The sequence below is a fragment of the Dermacentor andersoni genome, chromosome 8 (genome assembly GCF_023375885.2).
Source record: "Dermacentor andersoni chromosome 8, qqDerAnde1_hic_scaffold, whole genome shotgun sequence".
In the NCBI taxonomy this organism is placed as follows: domain Eukaryota; kingdom Metazoa; phylum Arthropoda; class Arachnida; order Ixodida; family Ixodidae; genus Dermacentor; species Dermacentor andersoni.
Window position 1 is genome coordinate 104,960,285 of NC_092821.1, and position 21,391 is coordinate 104,981,675.

At 44.9% G+C, this 21,391-nt stretch overlaps 2 protein-coding genes and 1 long non-coding RNA gene across 4 annotated transcripts in view; 2 read left to right on the forward strand and 1 right to left on the reverse strand.

Annotated features, from left to right (window-relative positions):
- LOC126529243 (major facilitator superfamily domain-containing protein 6-like) overlaps positions 1–14,131 on the reverse strand; it is a 30,907-nt gene extending 16,776 nt beyond the window's left edge. Inside the window, exon 1 of the mRNA XM_050176843.3 lies at positions 13,719–14,131. The gene's annotated coding sequence lies outside the window, so the exon portion shown is untranslated. The remainder of the gene's footprint in view (positions 1–13,718) is intronic.
- LOC126529264 (uncharacterized) lies at positions 2,828–4,569 on the forward strand. Its single transcript, XR_007599198.3, has 2 exons — positions 2,828–4,148; positions 4,217–4,569. It is a non-coding gene; the product is annotated as an uncharacterized lncRNA (long non-coding RNA).
- Positions 14,132–14,346: 215 nt separating the features above from the next.
- Positions 14,347–21,391, forward strand: part of LOC126529241 (pyridoxal-dependent decarboxylase domain-containing protein 1) — a 38,066-nt gene continuing 31,021 nt past the window's right edge. The window contains exons 1-2 of one of the 2 annotated variants that reach the window (XM_055069717.2): positions 14,347–14,500; positions 20,924–21,033. In XM_055069717.2, coding sequence (XP_054925692.1) covers positions 14,390–14,500; positions 20,924–21,033 — 221 coding nt within the window. In that variant the 5' untranslated portion in view covers positions 14,347–14,389. The remainder of the gene's footprint in view (positions 14,501–20,923; positions 21,034–21,391) is intronic. The other variant, XM_050176841.3, reaches the window with a different exon arrangement.

Sequence of the window (21,391 nt, forward strand, 5' to 3'; positions counted from 1 at the left end):
GGGGGGGGGGGGGGGGTCGACCACGAAAACGTCACGATGGAACAAATGATTTCGGTCGGCCAACGGTGGTACAGCAAGTATAATAAGAACTTGTTGACGTCACAGATCGGCCTGGAAAAAGAAACGAACTCGGGCCGTCGCAGATGCTTCAATAACTTTTTCTCGTATTTGGCCTGCTTTAAATTAGCTCACGAAAGGTTATCGAAACTGCCTGAGTTGATCGATATTCGGTTAATTTATAAAGCGACAAAATTTAGAAGAGATAAACTATAGCTACGCATGAAGAGACGGCGCCAAAATACATGACGCCACGGGAAGCACCCACTCCCCCTGCTGTTAGTTCGGGAACTTCACAGTGGCGTCGCCACCAGTCTCTAGATGTTAATTTTTTTGTGTATTTTTTGTGTCGTCGCAAGCCTGTGTTCCCGGTTTTAAACCTATATTATAAAAATCTAATTTAGTGACGCTGCTTAACGCAATTTTTCTCGCTCAGTGTCGTCTTATTTAAAAAAGAAAAATCGATACTACTAGTCTCTTTACCGAGACGTACCATAGCAGGTGTACAAGTGTGCCGTGTGAATATATAATTTGAGTCAGCCTATTTGAAACAGACGCATAGCGTAAATGCTTACGAATGCATTATTCACATAGCTGTATATACAGAAGAGCAAAAGACGATGCACGCTACATGCGCATTGCGACATCCACCGGTGACGCAGCCAAGGGTGTGCGGGGGCACACCGCGAACGTTGGCCCCCCTCAAAATTTGTGCTACATTTGCTGCCTGCCCAGCCTCCCTCTCCGACCGCAATCAATTGCGCCCCCACTACCCCTATCCTCGGCCCAACGAAAAAAAATTTCTGGCTACGCCGCTGACCCATATATGCTATATATAACTACAAACAGAACTGCCTGGAGAATAAGTACCATAACTGAAATAAAGAATTATGGAATATTGAGACACGAGTTCACTAACAACGACGACGACGACGATGGTAATAATTATAATAACAATAAATGGCGATCAGATACATGTTTTTACTCTAGACACAGACAGCGAAAAAAAAAGAAGGGCTGCTTGCCAAAGTCTCAACTACTCCGGTGTCAATAAGCACTAGCTTTACACCATTAGTTGCTGATTATGCTACACTTTACCGGGCGTGCATGCATGGGCGGCGCGAGGGGTGCTGCTATCAAAAAAGAAACGACTCACGCAGGCTCGTGGCGGCATACAACGCTCTAACGATATATCAATGTACTAAAGATCGCTATAAATCTACAGCATTCCGACGAAAACGTCTCTCTCGGAGCGCGAGCCCTTGGCGAGGTCATCGTAATGTGCGCACTGTCACGCTTTCGGTGACATCGACCCTTATTGGTTGTTACTGCGGGTGCCCCGAATTTTGACGCAGAACGCAAAGTGCTAATCGACGGATTGAAGCGCAAGATGGGCCACACGCACTCAGAGCGAGTGACATTTTTGCTCGCGCGAGGACGCTGGATATTTATAGGAGGGACGTGCTTCGGCTCCTCTTAAAATTACTCGACGATACAGAGCTACACACAAATACATAGTAAACACGTGACGTCACATCCGCTATTGTCGTCTGCTTCCGCTACCTTCCGCCATCTTGGGAAACCTTATCAACAGGCATAGAGTTAGTAGAACAACTCTAGAGGAAAAGCTGGGCCGGAAAAGTGGGAACCTCTAGGGCGCCGCCCTGTTGCTACTGGTCAATGTGGCCAGCGCAATTACTACTGAAAGAGCTGAAAACAAGTACAGGTCACCTTATGCTTTGTCATCTAAAAACGCATACCTGATGGCTTTATGAAGGTGGTGCGTTAATATTAAGTTTACAGAAAGCGATCGCTAAGTCCGTGACTTATGTAAATAACGATGTACGCATTCATGCAATAAAGGATGACGCGAATTTCGGTTTCGAATCTGTTTTTGGGATGCGTAGTAGTTTCGTACAGTTTAGGTTTGACATGCGATCGCGCGTCGACATCGGACGCTATGGCACACTCGTGCCTCATGTGCCACCGAAGCCCCGAAGTGCTCTGGCATATACCTTCACATGTAAGTAAACGAATGTATCTCCTTGTTCAAAATGTCAGGCGAGTAGGCAGCTCTTGTGGTGCATCACAATCGTTTGAGAAGCGTCACAGTAGAGCATTTTTCTACATGCGGAGCGGTGTTTTTATTTGCAGGTTTCCCTTCAGTAGGAAATCGCTGGACAGGCGGACCAACGCACCGGAATTGTACTGGCCAAGCCACAAGCAACTCAAAGAATCTGTTTAATTGTTGCACTTTGAACAATCATGCTTCTACAAAGGCCACAGCAGAAAAACAGCCTGATGCCGAGTATTTATGTGCTACGAAGTAATCAAGAGGCGAGTGCCTAATGCGGACGAAATCGAGTGCATCGAGACTTAAAACGACAGAAAGCTGAGCTGGTTGGTAAGGATTCATTATGCAAAACAGAGGTGAGGCGTGCAGACAGGACACAAGAGTAGAGAAGTGGACGGCGCTCGTGTTGTCCACTTTTCTACTCTTGTGTCCTGTCTGCACGCCTCACCTCCGTTTTGCATAACGAGTGCATCAAACCACATGTTAATAGCGTAGGCGTTTTATTAACTGTGCAATATTTTCAACACTTCCTTGCATGCCATTTCATGTGGAATATCTCTTCTGGTCACAAATTTGTGTAGCGAATCTATTTGCATGATCGACTCCGGGCCTGTGGGACCGTTCACTTGCACTTGATGCTGAGTCTTTTACATGTATCCATAAACTGCAGATATGCACATCAGATCCCTGCGAGCATTTTCAAAATTAAATTATTTTAGACAACAGGCACATATGCAATACTGACATAATCTCATATACCACTAAGCAGCTGGGACACATTTTTGTTGACCATACTCGCAGGTAGAATAAGTAGATCGTGTGGACAGCTCCAGCTCATTTTCCTTTAATCAGTGTGTACAAGGGGTATGCAAAAATAATTTTTTTCTCGCGCACCGATTATTTTGCTGTATAAGCAAGAGAACCCACCACGTTAGTGTAACGTATCTCGTACATCACACTAATATGTGCTTTAATTTACCAAGTGAGATGAGTTACTTTTATGGCTCATTCAGTCATATCACACTGCAAGCTGCATTCATCAATCTTCAATTGGATTTTGCAAATGTTTAATGAAACATGTTTCCCTTCTATGCAGATATGCAATGGCAAGCCCTTCCGTGTGTTCCAAAGGTAGAATTTAAGCTCTAAATTAAAGAAGACATTTCTAGTCAGAGACAAGCAAAAATGGTGAATGCAGAGTATCAGAAGCCCAAGGTACAGAAATTATGAGAAGTGTCGAATGATTTTAAGGAAACAGTCTTATTTGAAACTGCAAGACTCTTTAGTGGAGGTCAAGCAAGTCAATATAGGTAGAATACTCTGAGAAATTATGCGAGTAATGGGATAGCACACAATGGGTCAGGAAATGCGTTGTTTTTCTGAAAAACTAAAACTGATGACTGTCATATCATGAGTCACTTTAGCATCATGAGACTGCTGTTTGATAAATTCAGAAACAAACCAAAAAGCAAGCCATGCAAAAATAAAAAAAAACCTATTTAATGATGCTCTCTCCACACTGGGATAAATAATAAGAAACGGATCATGTCTTCTAATGTGGACATATCAGACACCTTGTGAAACACGAAAGGAAAAATTCAGTTTCGAGCTATGGCACTTGCCGCATAGATGTGGGGGGCCTTGCACTAATAGTGATAGTTACCACTGCATTTAGAAATTGAAAGCATTCATGCAGACAAGGATGATTCTTTATATTTTTGGCTACCATTTCAAATGCCTCCACCAAGTGTTACAATGCTGCACGCAGCCATACTAAGGATCTCGCAGCAACACCTGCAGGTAAAAAGCAGCAGTCAAAGTGCTGGTGTATTCTGGACACTAGCTTTGAAAACTTTTGGGCAAGAACAGTGCAAGAAGCAGACATAACAACTGCATTTATTTCCATAATGCCCCATTTGAATGGCCTTTTCTTTTTGCTTAGACAATGCCTACGCCTAGCCACAGCAGCTCCCTCATACAGACTCCGCAAGCCAAGAGGCCGTGGAGGCAAATGCAGGTAAGAGGCAAGAAGCAATAGCACTGGTATCAACATTCATCTAATTTCTTACTTTTTCTTTTGTTTAGGCAGCCAGCACACCTCGAACAGCCACCTTGACTGCGGGTGTGTCACCCTAGTCGCCAAGGAAACATTTGAGGGAAAGCGACAGGCAATGTGAACAGCCACTTCTCCATGCAAACGATACTCTTTCTCTCGGATGACTCCTACGCCTCGCCACGCCAGCACTCTTGTGCACAAAGATGCCGCGGAGGCACGTGCAAGTCAGAGGCAAGAAGCAGTGGCACTGGTGTCGACATTCACCCAATTTCTTTTTCTTACACTGAGGCAGCCAGCACACCTCGAACAGCCACCTTGACTGCGGGTGTGTCAGTAGATTCCTGTTGTACATATGCTCATAATAAACTTCAGTAAACTTGAACTCGATAATAAACTTGATGGCAAATGGGACATTGATGTATTGTTTTTTTGAACATTTATTGTACACATACAATATATGTTATACTTTGCAGTGCTACAGAGCGTATTTTGAAGCTTCCCCCTATATTTTGCACCTTTAATTACGTATGTGTTGTGTGGCCCTCAAGGCAGTTCATTTTGTAGCAGCTGCTTTGTCTGTGTATCGCACATTGGCTTAAGTTCGTGATATCTACATACTTCTCTCACATATACAAAATAAAGTTCTATGTAGTCCTCAGTGTTACAACAAAAAAAGTAAACAATCCGATCGTGGAATTGTTTATTACAGTGATTCCTATGACAGTTACTGACAAGTTGACAACTTGAACTGGTCAATCCGTCCATAGCCTCCTCTATTTTTCAAAAATAAAGGAAGCTATGATCTGTCATGGCAAGGAATTGTATGTATACATAAGAAAAGGGGGGTATGTGTGTGTTTGTAGTGGGGGGTATAGGATTAGGGCGGTACGAAAAAATGTACCAACACCGTCCTCTAGGCCCATTCCGTTAAGGTAGCGTAACAAAGTGTATTATGCATAAAGTTCATACAACCAACTCTGATATTACTACACACGCCAAGCGACGCGAGCTACATTTGCCATGACGCATTCGCGACTGCACCGGATGCCCTCCATATTATTCTCATTAATCGTGCTCACTGCACCGAGGCAAAAGAAAGATCATGGGCGCAGGTGCCTTTAAAGTATCTCGACCTTGCGAGGCACTGCTGCGCGTGCCAGGGGAGCTGTCCGTGCGAACACTCCCTGGCACACACCTGCCTCGGCGGCCCCAACCTACGTACCGTTCTGCTCCGAGCTTTGATCCCCCCACTGTCCCATGGGTGCCCTGGAGTTCCTGCGCCGCCTGCTTTATTATAATCTCAGGTGCTCTCCTGAGACTTCCGTTTGTCGGTTACATGTACCCTACAGCTGGATCAGTACTTATAATAATAAAAAAACCCGATCTATCGTCGCGGCGATAGATCGCGAAAGCGGCTTTTGCAACATACCGCGCCCGTGCGAAGAGAATTAAGGAACGCCAACGAGGAATCTGACCACAGCTTCGAGCTCGTAACCTCGTCGAGTGACACTCCTGCAACAGGCGTGACCGCCGCTGAAAACCGCATACCGCGGGAAACTTCAACAGGATCATCCCTCGGTTGCATAACTGCCACCTATACGGCCAACATGGACCACACCCACACCGTCCCGCAACATATTATAAAGAACCAACTTATAAAGCCCAAACACACGGCTGCACGCACACATCACGACACTACATGCGAGACGCCATGCTGCCATAGATGCTGCTACGCTGCTATGGTTGCCGGATTAAAACTGACTACTGTCACCAAGTCTAGCAAGCGTCTCAGGAGCTGGCAACCTCGGCGCGTAGCAACATGGCGGCGCTCTTGCGGTTCCCGATTTCCGTTTTAGGTTTGAAATTTAGTGTTAGAAAATCAGGTGTTATGGTATTCAATGAAAACAGTGAACAGAGAGTGCAGATACAGGGCCAAGAAATACCTCGGGTAACAGAATATAAATACCTTGGTATATGGATAAACGAAGGCAATGGATATATGGAAGCACAGGAAAAAATCATAACAGTCAAGGGGAAGAGAAATGCAGCCATAATGAAGCACAGAGCGCTATGGGATACAATAGGTACGAGGTCCTACGAGGTATGTGGAAAGGGATAATGGTTCCAGGACTTACTTTTGGAAATGCGGTTGTTTGCTTTAAATCAGGGGTACAATCAGGGCTCGACGGGAACCAAAGGTCTGTGGGTCGCCTCGCATTGGGCGCTCACGGGAAGACTACAAATGAAGCTGTGCAGGGGGATACGGGCTGGACTAGTTTTGAGGGAAGCTCGCAGTAAAATTGAGTATGAAGAACGGCTGAGGAATATGGAAGAAAGTAAATGGGCTGGGAGAGTGTTCAGGTAAAACATTGATTCACAGTGGAGGAAAAGAACTAGGAAGCTTACCAGCAAGTATGCGGCCTGTGGGGTGGGCAACACAGCAACAAAGAAGGTCAAGCGGAAAGTTAGAGAGGCTGAATTAATCTCATGGGTGGCGGCAATGGAAAAGAAACCTGCCATGAGTAACTACTTAAGAGGAAAAACGAAATCAGGAAAGAAACCATTTATGATAACTCAAAGGGAAGCTCATTACTTTTCGAAGCGAGATCGGGATGCCTTAACACGCACCTATAAAGCGAGATATAAGAAGGAAGAAGAAGCATGTGCTTGCTGCAGTAAAGCTAGGGAAACGACGGAGCATATTTTATTAGAATGTGAAGACGTCTACCCAGCGGTCGATTTAGGCACCACTGGCCTCCTTGAAGCCCTTGGGTTCAGCGGGAGCAGTGGTAAAGCAAACAGGTCCGCAATAGACATTAGTAAGAGGCGATTGGAGGATTGGTGGAAGAAAAGTAGGGAAACGACAAAAGACGGAGACGCACAAAAACACAGTTCGCAATAGGGGATCAGAAAATTTGGACGTGTTAGGTCATTGTGTTTTTTTTTCTTTTCTTTTTTCATTGGTTAACCTAGGTAGGATATCAGGCAGCACAGTAGCAAGAGCTTGGTGGCGCAACCCACCGCCCCGTTCCAAAGGGGACGCTCATAACATCCATCCATCCACCCATTTCAATGCATGGGCCCTATGGGTAGCTTGTCCTCTAGAGTCAGTATAGTAACTCTATGTCAACAGGCGCGCATAAGCCTATAGGTTCCCCAAGATGGCGCCGCCGTAAACCGGAAGTCGCGGAGTATGCTTGAATGACATACGTGCATGAATGGTGCAGCCGCGCGGGTCGACGAGGAATGGACGGCGCGCACGCCTGCAGTGAAGTACTGGTTCAAATCTACCGTCGCAATTAGCATTATACACCATGCGTTACCTGATGCCGCTGTGTCACCAGATGTAATGTGACGCTGATTAAGGTCTTATGCATCACACAGGATAAGTGGCGCTCGGCCTGAGCGGTTGCCGGCAAACTTTTTGCAAGGCTAGGTCCGCCTGCGCGTGGCCTCCGAGATCCGCACAGACGTGCGATCTCGGAGGCCACGGCATGCAGGCAAGCAACGCTCTTTCTCCTTTGAAAAAGAGACGAGTAACTTAAATGGGAGGCAGGCGATATTCCAGTTGATATTACGACGGAGAAATGTAGTCGGGCTGGTCATGTAATGCGCAGAACAGAGAACCGGCGGTCTACCTAATTTACAGCATGGAAGGGAAGGGAGACATTGCGAACTGGGTGGGTCTGATGACAGAGAACTGGGTCAGTCTGATGAAATTAGGAAACTTGCAGGCTTAAAATGGGGTCAGCTGGCGCAAGACATGGGGGGAGATCGCTGGCAGATGGACTTCGTCCTCCAGTGGATATAAATATGGGCTGATTATATAAACGATGAACCCAAGTGTTCCTGCAGTGGCAACAACTTGATTTGGGCGAGGTGGTTCACCTTGAATAAAACTTGAAGCAGCGCTAAGAACACGAAAGACAACAATCGAAAACAAACACAACAAAGGTGTGTGATCTTTCAATAAATTTTCCAATTGGCCGTACAGCGCTCGTCCTCCTGTGTGCGCTTTCGATTGTTGTCTTCGTATTCTTCGTGCTGCTTCAAGTTTTATCCAAGTGTTCCTCTTTGGTGGCTGGAACGTTAAGTCATGATCTCCCATTGAGCCTCAAACATTCCCCGCAGCTCGGTTGTAGGACAAATCCTTGCCCCATATGTTTATGGTTAGACGCGCACTCTGGCCACAGCTGCTGCTTTAGCAGCTTTACGTGAACACGCCAAACAAGGCAGTTGCTAGCGTCGCGGTGGCTATCGCACCTTACAAAGAAAGAAAGAAAGAAAGAAAGGAGCAAGGTTTCATGTCTGCCGCTGTCACTCACGTATGGCATGCCAGTTTGTCTTTTTCCGCCCTTCTGTTCTTGCAGGGTACGCGGCCTGTCACACAACTGAGCCCACTAGCCTGACAATAGCGCCGACCAGTTGCCAGTAGTGCAACATACTCGAGACAGAAAGCTGCGACTTATTCCTAAAATGCTATTTAGTAGGGACGTGCAAAATGTTTGCAATATAGAATACGAATGGAATAGTCTTTGCTATTCGATTTGTATTCGATAATTCACAATTGGAAGACGTCAAATATTCGTTCTGCTTGAATACTACAATAGAGGGCAACTGCAGTTGTTGCAGTCTACACAGAGATAAAGATCGATGCGAATGGAGCCTCTTCTGAATGATTCTGCTGCAAGATGAACCGTGGTTGTTAGTTCAACGACAGCATGCAAAACTATTATTGCAATGACGGGCTATGTCCTAGCGGCGCAAACACGTCAGCAACAGCATAGTTACTATGTATGTGACTCGTCATTCTAACACAATGCCTGTGCGTAACTATATTCTTAACGGTTATCCCTTGTCACCTGTCACATGCGACAAGTACCTCGGAGTTCAAATAGCTAACAATTTATCATGGCATGTCCACAAAGACCACATTTCTAACAATGATAACCGCATGCTTGGTTATCTGCATCGGAATTTGCAGTCTGCAGCATCTTCTCTTAAACTCTCTCTTTATAGAACACTTGTTAGACCGAAACTGGAACACGCCTCTGCTATTTGGGACCCCTGTCAGCACAGGCTTATTAATACACTCGAATGTATTCAGAATAAAGCCACTCATTTCATTCTTTCCAATTATTCCCATCATGAACGCACTCTGACCAGAGTGCAACCTACTGCGGGTACATTCGACTTGCGAAGTTTAGATTTGGGAAAGTGCACTTAAACTGAGTGGCACTCTCCGTAAGTGCACTTAACTTGCCCGCTTGCAGGGGTATTAGTAGAAAGAAGAGAGTGGCAGTCGGGGGGGGGGCAGAAGACAGCGATATGGGCAGACGCTCAGTAGAAGGCATGCATGAGAAAGAAGCTGGTGTCTGTGCCTATGTGCTCTTGTTTTACTAAGAAAACAACAGAGTATTGCGTTCTGATTACTGTTAAACGTGTCCACGTGTATTCTTCTTTAAATGATCACAACTATACCGTACATACATCTTAAACTAGAACTACAACGACACACGTAAACACTGTGAACAAAGCGCCCTTTCTGCTTCTTCGTATGTATATTTTCGCGCTATAATTGATATTTATAACTCAAGCTATAAGGCGGATTACAGTGTTTCGTGGGTGACACAGAGTTATACTGCCCAGTGCATACGAGGCCCGGGTTTGATTCTTCTCTGTGTTGTGACCAACCGGCTAAACGAAAAGAGAACGGCCTGTGTGCCCAGATATTCATCTTCAGTACTCGCCTCCATAGTTGGAAGTCCTGGGTTCGACACCAGCCACCACCCGTGGTTATAAACTCGCACGTGTTAAAGCTTGGGGGAAAAAGCCTACGCCGCCTTCAGCTATAGACATTATAGCCAAACAGGAGCAAACACAAACAAAACACAAACTTTACGCCATGTGAAGACAAGTATAGCTGTGTCCCGTATTCGCCGGCTACATGAGAAGATGCTGTCAGGTGTGGTTCCAAGTGCTAAGGTCCTAAGAGTAACTAAGCACTGGCCGGGAGTACGCCTATCTCTCAATGCCGAGCTTATCTTACTGCACAAGTACTATTGACCCTTTTTCGCGAAGCCGTTTACTCTAGAGCGAAATGAGATGGCGCTTTTAGCGGCGCACCACACGTGGCCTCAGCGAAAGCGCATGCATACGAAACCATCACCTCTTCTGCCCTGCTTCTGTGCGATCAGCTGTCAGAAATGCAAATGGGTTTTCTCCAACTTACTGTGCCCCATTCATGCTTCAGAATATGGAGCGGTGGAGTGAAGACATGTGCAGTAGTTGGCTGCAAAAAATCGTCACTGGAATATTCAGGAATGGAATCAATCTGTGTGTTCCTGGACCACTGCTACATAAGGACTGCCTGTGTCGCAGGCTCTTCGTGATGCAGAGTTTCCATCGAGGATAAACAAAAACGACTCATCCACCAGCGTTGTAGCGCTAACCTACAAGGAAAGGACTTCAACCACGGAACGTCTGCACGAGTGAGTATCACTCATTATACAGTGACAAGGGAGTAGCGCCGCTTCTTGGCATATGGTAAGTTTCTCTCATGTTATTTACACACATCCACCCCAACTCACAAACAAACTTACGTCCACTCTATCACCAGTCTATCAATAATAAGTGAACGGGAGCACACTTGAATCAATGCGCCAAAGCATGGGTGACAGCGACAACACCGACAGTACACTAATGTTCTAATTAGCTTAACGTTTCGTGACGGTCCACACAGTAAGCGAGTGACTAGCGACAACACATATTTACTACAAGCTATTACAACGTACAGAATGTCTACGTTACAAGCCTTGTGCCCAGTAAGGACAAATCACAACTGAGCACACCCGCGAGCGATTGGGCAGAAAATAAACAACAGGTAGCGACCATCTGGGGAAACCTACTGAGTCACAAACGTGACAAGCCGCCGCTTAGAAGCATTTGGTGAATAAAGAACAAAGGGCTAAGCACACTGACACTGATTCAATTCGTGAGCGGAAAGTTAAGATAGCTTGGAATACATTTTATGCCCCGCATTTATTACAAGCACCTTATACGCTGCTCGCGCCGTTTAGACAGAGCGTAATGAACCCCGAAAGCACTTCCATGTCCTTTGAAGCTGTAGCCTAAACTTTGCGTGTCGTCCACCCAGTTACCGTCTACGATATCAGCCGAAACAGAGGTTTGCAGTGCCGAGCCAGCATCATGTGTAAACACGGAGGCAACGGAGGCACTTGAGGCAAGCAATGGATGCGTTAACACTTGACCAAACATGGCGGCATCCACGAGATTGCCATGAAATGGGTCAGCACAGAATGTCTCGGTTAACATGGACCGAGGTTTAAAAGATGGATCATTCTGCGTGAACGAAACTGTCTGTGGTGACATTCAATTACCTTGTTACAATTAATTTGTTAACTCGTTATTTAGCGCCCTAATTTTCAAGTCGTTGATTAAGTTGCAGACAATTATTAGAATCATCGAACTGGGTTGTTTTCAGGTAGATAAAATTAGCGTACCCACATTTTACAGCTGAACAGGGACGCCAGCGAAACATGAAAAGCTTGCCAGTGGCTTCTCAAGTCGACAGCGAATATATATTTCGCTATGTTCACGTAAGACGACGAGTCTTTTTTAAAAATAATCGGTCAGTGTTAGCTGGGAGACCTTGTATATCCAGTAGCACCTGTGACTACGCCCATCTGCGTCACAATAAGGAAGTTCGTTGCAGGATATTGGAGAAGCTATATACACGAAGCCACAATATGTGATGTCCATGTCGTGACGGAGCTGCCTGTGTGTGTATATTTTATCATCTCCTAACTAATAAACACTTTCTAAACATGTTAGGATTCCATGGCGTGGCTAACGTTATCTGCGATAACAATGTCCATCGGAACAATACGTCCTATAGCCTATGAAATAGTTATTTAGGACCAAACAAATGACAAACATCGGAGCCATTCAAGAATATATGTTGGTCCATGCAATGTGCAACTGGCAGCTTTTTTTAAAGCAATGTAGGCACCATACCCAGGCATCCACTCGATGTCAATCCCTCAAACTAGGCTCAAGCTATTTTGCCAAGTCTGGCCCAACCAATCCTTGGCTGGGGCCACGATACACATCTTGCCAAGTTTAGGCAAGAAGAGTTTTTTTTCCCTCATAGGAATGTTAACATTATATGAACATAATAATTTCCTAATCGGCAGCCTCTCGCACGTCATTTCTGTACAATTACGTATATTTACACAATTACTTCCAGGAAAGGAAAATCAAAGTGCCTTTAACTTCGCACGTTGGCCACGTCTACCTACGAAACGTTAACGAGGTCGCTTGTTATTGACATGATGTCGTACGTCTATGACATATACAGCTCGATCACCTGTCTTGGCTCTATCGCCTTCATTAGTACTGACCGCGACAACTTGCAGAAGATGATTATGCTTGGGAATCGGTGAAACTACCTATAAGTATTATTATACAGGATACCATGTACTTTACTCTAATTATACATAAGCACAAAAAAGAAACAGAAAGAAAGAAAGAAAAAGAAGAATGCGCGCGAGTAATTAAGCTAGGGCTGGCATACTCCGAAAGCACACTTAGTACTCCAGCGTACATCCCTCGATACCATAATAAAGAGTCAAATACATTGCGATAATCTCAAAGAAGTGATTTATAAAGATGTGATCCGAGCGGCATAACGCAACACGTGCAGTGTACAACAATGTCACATATTATAATGGTGATTTGCACAGGAATTCAGAACAGCGATCTCCACATATTACCTTCGCTATATAATTTGCAAGATATAGCTCTAAAGGAACGTCGAAAGCACGCTTGCCCCAAAAAGAAAAAATAAGTCAAGCGATCGAGAATTCAGCTTAGTTCAGTTATTGCTTTTGCTGAAACTGCGCATATATAAAGCGCGCATAGCGATTTACAAACGTATTTTCGATGCACGTCTTTCCCGAGAGTTTCTTTTAAAACGCCGATCGTTATAATGACGTATATATTTCCCTCTTTGTAGTACAAACAAAACAGCTAGAGCGTACGCAACATAACCCGACGTATGTGCCGAACAAAGCTTCAGGCGTTTGCTAACAGCTGCGAAACAGCGAGAAAAAAATACATGTAACAAAAAGCGAGAGGACAGACAAGCTGTCACTGCTCATCGCACGTGTGTAGTGAACGTACGTACGCTTTTTTCAACTTTAGGGAATGCGACAGCAGATGGACGACTAGAGAGGACGCCGTCCATCAAATGACAGAGCGCGCTGTCTCGGATACGTGCATTGCACAAAACACAAAACAAAAATACTGTAGGATTTGCGTCTCCTCTCAGAAAGAGGCTCCGCACGGGCGCTAGGTGAAACTACCGAGCAAGCCGGGCTTCGAATGAGCAAGAAACCACTTGAGTTTCGGGAGATATAGTGCCTTATCAGCACTGCTTCACATCGCACGCCTGGTTTTCAGAATTCATGCTATAGATGCTACGATGCGCTGTAAAGAAACAAAACTTACGCGCGTAGGTGTGGTTGTTCTTTTGGCGTTTCCGATCGCAGGTAAGCGACGCTGTAGTGCGTAGCGGCGGCGCGTAGTTCGGCCAGGCGCACGTCGTCGTCCCATGGTCGCCCGGTGCAGCTAGCGCTTTCCCTTGGCCAAAATGCTCTGTCGTAGCACACGGAAAAACACACACACCGTCACGATTCACGAAGCGTTCGCGGCGGCTTTCGCAAACCACACCGAGAACGAGCACATCGCAGCTGCTGGCAGCTCGGAGAACGGCAGCTTGTCTGGAGCGGCTGATAGGGGCGGAAGAAGAATGAAAAAAAAAAAGATGCGTGCGCCCTTCGTGGATGCAAAATGGGGCAGTGTTTCCACTAGACGTGGTTGTCCCCAGGTTTCGGTTTCAGAGAAAACCGAATATATATACAAACTCTCACGCCTACATTATACGCGTTACGTCCTTTGACTGTTTTATTGCTGATATTTATTGCAACTTTATCGCGTTTGTCGTAGAAATAAAATTTATCTGCGTTACTTTGTTTTATTCTCTTTGTGCGCTTGGGAGTGGGTGCACCAAAAGGTAGAAATTAGGCCGACGCTTCCTGGATCGTCTCCATGGCAACAGGCGCGACGGAAGTTGACATGGGAAGTGACGTCTCGGATGCCAGCGTGTCTTGAGGGCAGCAATGGCGGACAGCGGCGGCGATCGTGGCGGTGTCGTAGCTTCCAACGTCGCCCCTGCCGACTCTCCGACGTCCGGCGACGGCCAAGACTCGAAGAAATCAGACATGGGAGACGTGAGTGACGTCTGTCTCGTTCCCGAAGCCAGAGTATTTGTCTTTTGACGTCCAACACCACGCGCAGTTTCGGGTTCTGCGATCCTTAGGTGGTGGGTTTGGTTGTCAACGTCGTTCCATTCCTACGCGTTCGAATCCGGGTCTGGTGCTATTGCTTTTAAAGCGACCTTTGAACTCATTTTTTTCAGCGATGCGCTCTGGCCCGCAGGCTCTCCCTACAGACACGAGTCACTAGATGCAAATGATCGTTTTCGCGCTCGACTCGCCGCCTTACTTTTTTTCTTGTTGCGGCAATCAGCTTCCGCCTGCACGAGAACACACCTCTCTGGTCGGGAGGTCGTGGCGTATGCAACCAGCTTGGTTAGGTGGTTTGCTTTTGTTTTTCTTAACCCCGTTGCGAACCCTCGCGCAGTCCTCGATGGCCTTCGCCGTCCCTCTTCTTTTTTTTTTTAGCCGGTGTACGGCACGCCTCGTTTACCCCGCAGCGATCGCGCTCCGGCTTGTTTGCGTCGTCAACGTCGACGCGCGCCGGTACGCTGCTTCGTCGGGACACGCATGTGCACGCTGCACGATCTGAAGTCATGTTTACTCATATCTTTCTTCGTCGCGAAGACTGGCGGTAGCTTGCGTCATAACTCGACAGCCGAGCCAGATCAGCCATATGAAAAACCGGCACACGGGGAGCATAAAAGATCGTACTTTCGGGTGTGAGAAAGCGAAACTAGTCGTGGATGGACGAGATTTTTTAACTACGCCCAACGTTGGGAGAACGCGCGGTCAGACGCTTGCGCTCCGGAATTTAAACGTGATTTACTGGGATCTCTCATTCTTTCTTTTTTTTTTCAAAAGTTTCTTCGGAGCAGCTGCGCGACCTTTCTATATGCGCACAAAGATGTCGGCTTAGTTCTCCTTTTCTTTATTTATTTTTTATTTTTCTTTTAGGCGACGGACGTCCCCGTAGAAAGGAGCGCGGCTTGAAAGGCAGCTAACGAGGGCGCGCCACTTGAAGCGGGGGTTTTGGTGCCGTCTGGTTTACGGGCCTTTGAGGGCCCTTTCGCGCAAGAACAAACGCTTGAAAGAAGCGTCACGCAGGCGCACTTAACTCAAAAGGGCAGAAGTAGTTTAAGAACTAATTTTTGCCCGAGAGCGCAAGCCTTTCAGGCGACACCGACTCAGAAGGAGAGTTCCACTTTGCTAATAATCAACGTAATGCGCGTCTCTCGAAATCGGAGGAGAATTTGTGTATACATGCGCTAGCCAGTTACGTTGGTTTATTTCCGTGACGTCACGGCGGAGACGTGACGTCAGTGTCTTTTTCAGTGTCGGCGTCTCGCGGGAACTATGTTTTGGAGCGCGGAGGCACAGACGACAAGTGCAGTGCGGTCTTTCTGGGCGGAGCTTGTGCTGAATTCTGAGGTGGTGTGTAGGGTAACAGGGTAATCATGCGTACACCGTACGTACGAGCTTGTGCTGAATTCGTAGGTGGCGTGTAGAGACAGGGTAATCATGTGCACACACGTACGGTCGACCTCCCTGCCCTTCCTCCTCCTCATTAAGTGGTGTAGCTTGAATAGTGTCCTAAGAAAATTGGCATACCTTCAGTGCAGGCTCTTCTGTCGCTGCAGGCAGCTCAGCTGGCACTGCAAATCTCAGTTGCGTCATTTCTGTTGCGTTGTGCGTGCCATAATGTTGCTTTGCCAAGGACAGCGTCTGCCTTTGGTGTATTCACTTGCTTCAACCATGGCCTCCGAGACTGCGTGCGTTGGCAGCTTTTGCTCTGACCGTCCCATTCGGCATGCTCCCCAGCAAAAAAGTGCCATCTGGTGTGTACGCCCATCTGGCCAGAGGTGGCACTGTTAGCCTAGGGCTCTGGCGTCCGTGGGGGCGGTCGTAGAAGGCAGACTGCGCTAGGTCTCAACATGCGCATTGCTTACCTTTTCACGCATTGCAGAAGATTTTTGCAACATATATCGTAGGCACTTTTTCAGCTTTGACTCAAACATTTTGCCGTCTTAACTACTTAGTCCTTTTGTGCCTTTCTATATCCTTACCGTTGATTTTGTAGTAACCTATAGTCCGTACTTATGTTTATGAATAAATTTTTCTAAACAAGTTATGTGTGGTTTCACACACCATCCATTTTCTGTGAAGTGGTAGCTTATCGTAGATAGCAGAGTTTAATTGCCATCTGCCTAGTTCTTTTTTTCTTTGCAATTGACATTGCGGTGATTCAGCAATTGCTATGGAAATTTTCGTGCTTGTACGCCTACTATGTAGTGCTATGATGTTTGTGTAATATTTATGAGCATCCTTCCCTACTTACCTTTCCTATTTTGAGTTTCATGTAGCGTTATATTCCATTGGGTGAATAAAGCTTGTGTTGTGTTGATGCTTTTTGTGTCTTGTTGAATGACACTTGTTTTACGTTGATGTAGCCATAGTTTTCTATTGTAAATTTTGTATTGACTGTATTGGCATTGCACGCTATTTATGCGGTGTAAATAATGCTTTCTGTTACGTGATGTTTTCTTTTTTTGCTTTGTTGAAGAGCACTAGTATTATGCTGATGTATTCCCCCTTTGCCAATGCCTTCTGAAGGCATGTAAGACGTTCATAAATAAATATATAAAAAGACAAACATGCCATAAGCAGACATGTGGAAAAGTGACTGCTATTTTGTGTTTTACATAATTAAAATTTTAATCAATACTGTTTTCAGGTATGATAATGCCTGCTTGGGCGACAAGTACATGTGCCAATGAAGGAGTAAATGCATAATTTATCATCTCGTGCTCGGTCCACAATTTATCACTCCTCAGCTTTGAGACTGCGGCACGTAGCAGGTACTGGCATGCCAACTCGCGTAGCAGAACACTGTTAGTATAAACCTTGTATAGTATTGTTGGTACTCACATGCTCCGGTTTTTATTAATATTTTTGCTTCGTCTTTTGTGAATGCTGATAATATATGGAAAAGCCCATTAGAGAGGAATTTAGTAAGCTAACCTTCATTTCTAAAGGTGCAGATAGGTTCCATCTGTAGAGAATAAATATGTTCTTAAGTGTTCACACCGCTGCCGCCATTGCTGCACAACCGTTTACGGCGAAGCATTTAGTGCGACCAGAAGCGCTCGAAAAGCTTGAACGTATGTATTAACAGTGTCCTGGGAGAACTAGATTGTTCGCAGAATTTTGTTTAGTGCTTAAAAGAACCCTAAGAAGAAAAACAATTTGAGCTGCGCATTAGTATATTTTTCTTCTACAATACCAAATAAAGTTACCCGTACCGCGAGACGACACTTGGTCGCCTCAAAAAGATGCAAAAGCAAGAAGACGAAAGGTGACGCTGCTTTGAAGTTACCACACTAAGTGCCCCATGACATCATGGATTTTGATGGTGGTGTCTCGGGCCCATATGAGTTTTTATTAGTAAACATGGGCTATACTGTATCCTAAATGATCCAAAAACAGAACTTGGCAAATTTCCAGAATTTTCACTTCCCGAAAAACAGCTCAGGTTAGAGCAAACACCCTAAAATCCATGACGTTAACACTGACATAGCAGCTCTGGGTTTCTGGCGCGAAATTGAAAAGAAGAAAATTATCTTGGCTCTTCACTTTGTCTTCCACTAGTAAACCTATAAATATATATATTATGCAAAATAAACAAAACTAGAGTTATTCAAGAAGACTTTATCAATCTAAAAATATGTAGTGTTTCTCTTTAGTGTCCTTTTAAGATGTACTGATGGGCTAGTTGACAATTCATGACTTAGTTATCAGCAGCGCACTTATAGAAACATGGGCAAAGAAAATAAGTAAGGGCACACACAAAGTGCTGAATTTTTTTAATACTTCGTTTTTTTGTGTAATTTTTTTCAAGTGTACTGCTTATAACTAAGCTATATATATAGGAAATGTTAGCAGCAATGCACACACATATATTAAAGCATGTTGGGTAATTAAAGGCTAAACGACAATTACTAAGCCTTTGTTTTTTTACCTGTCTATAGGGGTTATTAAAACTCACGAAGTTTCCCCATTGCTTAAAGAAGGAGCAAAAGGTGGTGGCAATATTATATTTGCAGAGAATGGGGGCCATGTTATGGGGGACATGCACCAAAAGCTTCAAAAGCATATCTTACAAACCATGTGGAACGCTTGCCCAATGTCCTGAAAGAACTCAACATGCCATGCAGCTGACACTCTGAGGGAATGAGGGGCATATTATGCATAATGCATGGGTCAAAAACTTTGAGAGCATTAGGTAATCGCAGTCATTGAGAAAAACTCCTTAATCAAGTGCCTGAAGTTGTGATGTGGCTGTTATCAGCTATGTTTCCCGATGTCCCAAGAGAACTGGCATACCATCGAGTTTGTATTTTGGCGAAAGTATGGGGCATAGTAAGTGTAATGTGTGTTGAAATGTCAGCATTTCATTGCATAATGATGAGCTTTGGAAATAAATACTCAACCCTCATTCTCTCAATCTTCTTACATTTTCTCAAATCTTATATGTTATACGAGGTTCATAGTCGATTTCACCATTGTTTTCCCTGGGTTAAATAAGGTATACCTTGTATATATGTTCTGAAAATAAGGGTAATATCATGTCTAATGTGTAGGCAAAGGACAAAGTATCTGGATTAATTGCAGCCTTCACAGTAAATTACGTGGCCAAGCGCTCTGGAGCATTACAAATGTGTTTCATTAATGGCATAGAATTTAGCACAGTGTACTGAGAGAACTGTACTTGCCACCAAGATAGAATTCAGTGAAAGCGAAGGGAATATTATGGCCAATGAGCATGCGAAGTAAAATGTGAGTTGTTAAAGTATAGTCAATGCAAAAATTGCTTCAGCAGGAGCTTGATAGCATGAGTGGACCGTTATTGTTTTCTAGTGTCTTAATTGTGCACGACACCAAGCTCAAATTCAGCAAAAACGGGGCTCATATTGGGTATGATGCATAAAGATGTTTAACGTTTCTAACGTTCACAAGTAATTACTGGGATATTTGATCATTTTCTGCCTATTTTTGCACATTCCACGAGGAATGGTATGTTTACCTGATGACCTTGGTGAACTAAATGACATACTTGTTTGATATTTGGTGAAAATAAGGGGGGAGGGGGAATGTGTTCACAAAATTGAGGGTATGTGGGTCACTTACGGCCTTTCTAGTAAATTATGTATGCAAGTCCTCCGGAACATTACAAGTGTATTTTATGAATGACATAGATTTTAGCCTGCCATCCTGAAATTGCCACTGGGATGAAATTTGGTTTAAAAGAAAGAAGAGGGTGAAGTAGCCGGCATTATAGCCAATGCTCGTGCGTAGTTAAATGTGTGTTCGTAAATTACAGCCTTTGTAATGGCAGCTGATGTGATTCATTGTGTGCTCGAATCCGCTATGTTTCCCAATATCCCAAGAAGGCTACAACACACGGTGTTCATACTTGGTGAACTCCTGCCGTGGTTGCTTAGTGGCTTTGGCCTTGGGCTGCTAAGCATGAGGCTGCGGTATCAAATCCTGGCCGTGGTGGCTGTGTTTCGAGGGGGGCGAAATGCAAAAACGCCCATGTACCGTGCATTAGGTGCGTGTTAAAGAACCTCAGGTGGTCGAAATCATTCTGGAGTCCCCCACTACAACGTGCCTCACAATCGGATTGTGGTTTCGGTACTTAGAACCCCAGAATATAATTTTAAATTAACACTTGGTGAAAATTGGATGTGTGTTATGTGGAATGTGTGGAGAAGCGTTAACATTCCTGCAATAATTAAAAGCTTTGCTAATAAAGTTTGTACCGTCGTTTTTTCCCTTACCATACGTTATTGGAGATGCCTGCCTTGAAGAACTAAGGAAATTCATGTGTAAGCCGTGTTCAAAGTGTGGCGTTCACTTACACTATAGAATTGAGCACACTATCCTGGGAGGACTATAAGCCACTGAAGTAAAATTTGGTTGGATGGTGGAACATTATGGCTGATGTGCACGTGAAGTTAAAAGTGTGCGGGTGAAGTGCAGCCCTGGCTAAAAATTTCTTATGCAAAAATAAGAACAGCTGGGCGAGTTAGTGCAGTAACATGATGAAACAGCTCTAAAGACGAATGTAAAGTGAAGAAACAAATGGCATTTGAATGCTCTAATGCATTGCATGTGGTCAACAGTGCATACAGGCAAGTCCTATGCTGGCAACGTCTTGGATTGTGTGTGTGTTAATTACAAGCAATTGAAGTTAGTAATGCAACTACTCGATGAAAACAGTTATGACTCTGCCTCAGGGGATGTTGTGCTGTTTGTGGCACACCAGACGTGACTCGCATGATGCATGACAGTGTCATTTTTCAATTTGCAGAAGTGTGGCCTATGGTGGGTTTATGCTGTGCTGTTTTGGTTCCATGTGTTTGTTTGCATCATCAGCCGCAGGACCTGAGGGGAGGCAAACCTGAGCTTAGCTCATGCAACGACCCCGTACAGGAGCTGCTCAACATGGCAGCTGGCGCTGTCAATCAGATGGAGACAACTCACACGTGAGTCTTTGCTGTCACTTGTTGGAGAGAGCGATAGGAAAGGACTGTTTTTGGATGTTGATGAAGTTTTCTTACTTGTAGAGATTTATACATACTTGCGAACTATCCTGAATTTTCCATAACGTTCATCTAATCGAGCTTGTACAACAATTTTACGTCTCATCTAGTGTAATGAGAAGTGAACTCTGAAAGTGAAAAAATTTCCTCCTTTGGTCTCCAGCCATGCCCTTCGATGTCTTCCGATTGTGAAGCCGTTCTGTTTGCTGCATCTAAAGATGAATTGTCGTTAATAAAGTGCTTATGTATCCCACAAGTGCATACCATTAACCCTCCTCCTCCTTCTGGTGTTGCTCTCAGC